Source organism: Stegastes partitus, unplaced genomic scaffold, assembly GCF_000690725.1.
Source record: "Stegastes partitus isolate 25-593 unplaced genomic scaffold, Stegastes_partitus-1.0.2 Scaffold1697, whole genome shotgun sequence".
Taxonomy (NCBI): Eukaryota; Metazoa; Chordata; class Actinopteri; family Pomacentridae; genus Stegastes; species Stegastes partitus.
In genome coordinates, this window is record NW_007579428.1 from 18,201 (window position 1) to 24,232 (window position 6,032).

A 6,032-nucleotide genomic window follows, 5' to 3' on the forward strand; every position below is an offset into this window, starting at 1 on the left:
GTGGTTCTGTGGTATCAGTGGTTCTGTGGTATCAGCGGTTCTGTGGTATCAGTGGTTCTGTGGTTCTGTGGTATCAGCGGTTCTCAGGTATCAGTGGTTCTGAGGTTCTGCGGTGCCAGTAGAACCTACGATGCTCTGCTGCAGACACGTTGCTTTGCAGCCGATCTGCGGCCATCGTTCGCCGTTGGAGGTTCTGGTGTGGAAGCATTTCTTGACTCTGACTGATTTCTGCAGAGAATGAAGAACCGGAGTTAGAACCGGGTCCAGTCTGGTTTAACGTTACCGAACGAACTTCTTAGACATTTTACTATGACTGTTACGTTAAACATTTACTGCTTTTATTTTGTTGAGTCTCTTTAATCGTCTTTTCAGATTTAATTCTACGTTTTTTAAATTAGATTTCTATGATTTCTTATTTTAGACACGTTGAATTATTATGTTGTATTTTAAGTTTTGTTATTTAATCTAATTAATCTTTTTATTTTATTGCATTTATGAGACTTGTCATTTAATTGATCTACTTTTTATTGTTATGCTTTGTGTTTTATACCAATTTGCTTTTTCTTATTATAGTATTTTTATTATTCCAATCAAACATTATTATTATGTATTTTATTGTGTTTATGCAGTGATGTCATTTAATCGGTTATTCATTATTTTATTATGTTTTGAAGCATCGTTTTGGGATCTCATTTTGGCAAATTTTTTGACACTTCAGTTGTATGTTTTTACACTTTATCTTTTAATCTAATTTCATCTATTTTTTTTTACTATTTTTCTTTTTTTTTTTTATTATTTTCTTTTGGGTTTTTTTTTTTTTTTTGCATTTCTTGTATAAAAAATTCTATTTCATGTCACGTTCACAACAAGAAAAACATTTTTTTTTTTTTTTTTTTTAAATGACCCAAACACAGAATCACATCGTCTGCAAACAAACTGATTTTACTGCATCATGGCTTCGGTCGGAAACATTTAGTTCTGCTTCATTCTTTTCAATTTTATAAACTCTGATGTAAAGTGAGAAATCTTACGTCTGGAACGGTGTCATCAGGGCAGACTTTGTTTTGGTGGAACAAGCAGTCGACACAGGGTCCCTTTGGAGAACCAACAGAACGTTAATATTCGTCAGCAGCAGTTCATCAGTTTTATCCTAGATTTCGAATCCGTGCTGAACATTTTAAAACGAAAGAGTTACCAAAACTTTCTGATAGGTGTACTCGTCACATCGGTTCCTGTTGATCTGCAGAACCGCCGACACGCCGTGGATCACTCCGGTTCCGCTCTGGATGTTGGAGGAGTTTATCTGAGCGTCGTTCACAAAAAGCTGGATGAAAAACAGAAACAGATGGAAAGACCAGACATGATTCGTAGAACTGCAACTAACCAATATTCTTACTGTCGGCTGTTTTGTGGATGAATCGATCAGATGTTTGGTCCCTAAAACGTCAGAAAACGGTGAAAAAGTGGATCAATGTTTCCTCAAATGTCTTAATTTGTCCAAAGATATTCAGTTTACTGTCATAGAGCAGGAAGGAACCAGGAAAACTTCACATTTAAGAAGCTGAAATCACAGAATTTAGAGTTTTTCTTGAAAAAAAAAAATTAAAAGGCTGGTAAATAATTACTACATGAGAACTAATTGATTTGTATCTCTAGATAACATGGTGTTACCAAGAGAAACTGAAAAGCAGTGGGCCCAGACTTGAACCTTGTGGCACTCCAGATGTGATTTTGGCTTTTGAACGGGTCGTTAAATGATGGCGGAACCAAAAGATATTCATTTTACTGACATAGACAAGGAAAGAAACCAGACAATATTCACATTTAGGAAGCTGCAAACACAGAATTTAGACAGTTTTATCCAAGTGGCTGGTGAATAATTTTACACTAGACAATCAAATGATCGATCGATTGCTGCAGGATCGGTATTTATTGATCAGAGGTCCAGACCTTCCCGTCTCGAGGGAAGATGCCGAGCTCGAAGGAGAATCCGAGCAGCGTCTCTTTGTATCCTCCAGACTGAAGGTCAGTTTTCAACAAACGCTGCGACGCCACAACGTGGTACCGAGTCGTGTTCACGTCCTGGAGATATAAAAACAAACAAACAAAAAACAACAACAGCTTTTTTAAACTGGATCAACATGATGGCGGTCATTCTGAGAGTTAAACTCCAACCACTTACATTTTGTTCCATGTTTAGTTTCATTCCGTAGAAATGTTGAAATTACAGAATAAAGTATCTGCTGTCAATTTCAGCGCTTTCGTCATTTTTGAGACGCGGCGCCAAAAAATAATGTAAAAATGTAGAAAGTAAATGACCTTAATTATTATGTGGAACAATTCATTTGTGGGTGGGGAAAAAAGACGTTGCATTGCTAAAGTTGTGCTAACCTAGCTTAAGCTACTCCCTGTCTGTTTATGATAGCAATAGCATCGCTGTAGTTATGCCAACCTAGCATAGCGTTAGCTAGCAGCTTAAAGCCAGTAAGGAACTGTATTACAGTATTATATCTGTTATTATTGTTAATATTATATAGCATCGTTTGCTAATGTTGTTATTGCCAATTTTATGATTACTACTACAACTACTGCTAATAATAATAATAAGAAGAAGAATGATAATAATAATAATAATAATAATAATAGTACATCTATTTTGGTTTGTTAATTTGGAGTCCTTCGCCGTACCAGGGCAGTGGAGGCCATTTTCTGGAGGAACTCTTTAACGGCGGCGTCCGTCGGAGCGAAGACGGTGAATTCTCCGTTCCGTTCGATCTCGTCCGTGAGGTTGTAATCCTGAACAACGCACCAGAGTCAACAAACAAACAACAACAAACAAAAAAACAAACACCCGAAACACGACGGCGAGAGTTCGTACGATCAGGTAGGATCTGAAGAGCGAGAACTCGGGCCGGAGAGCGAGCGTCGCCAGCAGACCTTCGCTCAGCTTCCTGTCCGGAACCAGAACCTGAACACACGAAATGGAAACAACGTTTATCAGGTCGTCAACGAAAACAGAAACAGTCAAACAAAACAAAGAAAACACAAAGAAAAGCTGAAGAAGCAGTCGATCAGTTCGGTACCTTATCGATGACGTGGATCAACCCGTTGGTCGCAGCAATGTTGGGGGTGGTGATGGAGGCTCCGCCCACAGCTGTGACCTGATCAATAAACAAGCCCGTCATTCTTCACTGTGGCTCCGTTTTCATTCAATATACAGAAACAGAACAACCATGAAGACGGAGAGAGAATCTTCTGTCAGTATGACAATAAGACGTTTTCAGCTACCGTAATGTCTGGACTATAAGCCACTACTTTTTTCACACGCTTAAACAACGATGCGGCTAATTTATGGATTTTTACAAGTTTTACAAATTTGCCTCGAGACCAAATGACTTTTCCTGGTAGCTGCTGGAGTTTTATTTCCTTAACCAGCCGTGTTACAGGAAGTGTTCAGAAAAAAGCCTCTACGGTACGTATCTGTGTATGTTACCGCTACGCATTTAATTAAAGGTTAAAACATCTTTCTGTGTAAATATCTCATGTTCCAACGTGGACACCTGCAGCTTAGAGACCAGAGCAGCCTGGATATGAACACACCTGGTTTCCTGTTTAGAGTCAGTGGGTGGGGCTTATATTCAGGTGCTCTCATCGTCCGAACATTACGGCAGTTCTGTTTTCAGTTGTTTTTAGTCGTTCTTCGTCGCTGTTTTTGTTCATTTTAAGTCGCTGTCTTCAGGGTTTTATTCACTTTCAGATGCAGTCTTCACTTGTTTCTGTCCAGTTTCTGTTTTTAGTCATTTTTAGCTATCAGTCATTCGTGGTCTGATTTCTGTTTTTTTTTGTCGCTGTATTTACTGTTTGTCGTTTCAGTCGCTGGTTTCATTTGTTTTCAGTCACTGTTCTCTACGTTCCTCATGAAATCAAAGCTTCTCCGTCGGGTTAAGGGTTTTTTTTGTTCAGTGTTTCTCTGCGTGAAGCTTCTGAGAACGTCGTACGAATAAAGCAGATCTTCATTCAAGCACTGACCTCGCCGCTGGTCGAAACAGGAAGTGACGACAGCAGCGACGTCACAGAGGACGCGCTGCTCAGGACGGACAGCGGGAAGTTACCGGCGATCATGTGGTTCCTGCCGAGAAACACGACAAACTGTCACACGAGCTTCCAACGGAGGAGGCGTGAACGAGGCGGCTGAGCTGAGACCTGATGAGACTCGGCAGGTTTCCCGTCAACGTCCAGAAGGCTTTGTCCTCCGAGGACATCTTAGCGACGGCGGCCGAGGACGGAACCAGCAGGGTGAAGTTCTGATCCAACAGCGAGCCGGACAGGCCGGACTTCTGGAGAAAACACAGAGACAAGAAACTCAGACTGAAATACAACCAGAGAATCTGCCGTCCAGCACCGAGATCTGAAAACCTGAAACTGGACTCGTTTTTGTCTCATTTTACCTTCTGCTGTTCTCGCTTCACGTGTTTCTGTTCATGTGCTTTCACTTTCAGTTGCTGTTCACTTGTTTCTATGCTACAAGACTATTTGGTTAAATGTAGGAAAAGATGAGCGGCCATCTTCTTATCTGTGAATAACCTATAAATTCAGTTTTACACCTTCTTTTCTTCTCCATGGTTTAAGTTTAAATCCTCAGATTATTTTTTTTTTGCGTATTTTAAACATCCGCCGTTGACTCACTGTGGTCCAGGCAAAGAACTCGGAGGCGTCGGGCAGCGACATCAGCTCCTGAAATCATCAGAAAAACAAACTCAGGACGGAGCTGAAGGTGGAACAACGCCGAAAGATGGCCGCCGTCGCTCACCTGTTCGACCGAACCGTAACAGGTCCGACCGTCTCCAACGTATCCGTCGTCGCAGATGCATTTCCACCCAGAGTTCAGCAGGCGGCAGCTGGCCTGAAGACGCCGACGTAACACAACATCAACACACAACATCTACATACATGACTGATCTGGAAGAGAACTCTGTCTGATAGAACATCACTGACTCTGATTTAAGGCTTCTTCGAGATCTGTTACTTTATTTACAGGACTAATGTAGAACTTGTCTCCAGTGACTTTAAACTGTCCAAAAAATCTTGAAACTTCTCCAAAGTGACCTGAAATTTGACCAAAAGGCTCAAAAGTTGTTCAAAACGACAAAACCTCGTCCCAAATGGCTCAATAGTTGTGAAAACATCACTACCAAAATGTACAGAAGAACAAAAATTTGACAAAAATAACTCAAACGTGGTCAAAATGAAACCTGTCCATAAGGACTCAACATTCGTCCAAAATGACTAAATCTTTCTAAAATGACCTGAAACCTGTCCAGAGTAAAATGAAATTCAACCAAATGACTCAAAACCTGTTCAGAAAGACAAAAGTCGTCCAAAAGTACTGAACATTTGTCCATAATGACTTAAAACTTGATGAAAATGACTCAAAAACAAACTGTCCAACCAGATTCGACGTGTTCACACCCGCCTAAAACTTACAAAAATGTTAGAAATTTGTCTAAAGTGAATCAAAATGTCTCCAAATTTTTATAAACTGACATCAAAACCGACCAAATTTGCCCAAAATGCATCAAAAATAATGAATCAAAAATGAGGTGAGACTCACTAAAAGTGTCCTAAAACTGCTCCAGAATTACTCCAAAATCTTCTGATGCGTCTGTAAATGTTGTTTTTCTGCCTTGTTTCTTAAACATATGTGACAGAACAACTAGAGCCTGACAGACTGGAACCAGCAGAGGACCGGTTTGTGTTCTGGTCTGCAGACCGTCGACCCACCAGGTAGCTGCAGCCGCCGTCCTCCGTCACGCACTGGTTCACGGCTTCACAGTCCCGACCGTCGCCTTTATAGCCGGACTTACAGCTGCAGTCGCTCTGCAGGTTCACAGAAAGAGTCGAGTCACGAGACTGGAAACCAGTTAGAAATGTCCATAGTACCATATCTCAAGTGCATAAATGACCAAGTCAGACGGTCTACCACCTGTCCTACTGGTCTACTATCTGTCCTACTGGTCTACTATCTGTCCTAC

At 40.8% G+C, this 6,032-nt stretch overlaps 1 protein-coding gene across 1 annotated transcript in view; it reads right to left on the bottom strand.

The window, feature by feature from the left end:
• The window catches only part of stab2 (stabilin 2), a gene marked incomplete at its 3' end in the record, with an annotated part of 37,868 nt that overhangs the window by 18,168 nt on the left and 13,668 nt on the right, over positions 1-6,032 (bottom strand). The window contains exons 25-36 of the mRNA XM_008301677.1: positions 5,782-5,882; positions 4,811-4,903; positions 4,687-4,734; positions 4,204-4,337; positions 4,030-4,129; positions 3,084-3,161; positions 2,879-2,968; positions 2,689-2,796; positions 1,951-2,082; positions 1,196-1,324; positions 1,032-1,094; positions 130-228 (exon numbers count right to left, since the gene is read on the bottom strand). Coding sequence (XP_008299899.1) covers positions 130-228; positions 1,032-1,094; positions 1,196-1,324; positions 1,951-2,082; positions 2,689-2,796; positions 2,879-2,968; positions 3,084-3,161; positions 4,030-4,129; positions 4,204-4,337; positions 4,687-4,734; positions 4,811-4,903; positions 5,782-5,882 — 1,175 coding nt within the window. The remainder of the gene's footprint in view (positions 1-129; positions 229-1,031; positions 1,095-1,195; positions 1,325-1,950; positions 2,083-2,688; positions 2,797-2,878; positions 2,969-3,083; positions 3,162-4,029; positions 4,130-4,203; positions 4,338-4,686; positions 4,735-4,810; positions 4,904-5,781; positions 5,883-6,032) is intronic.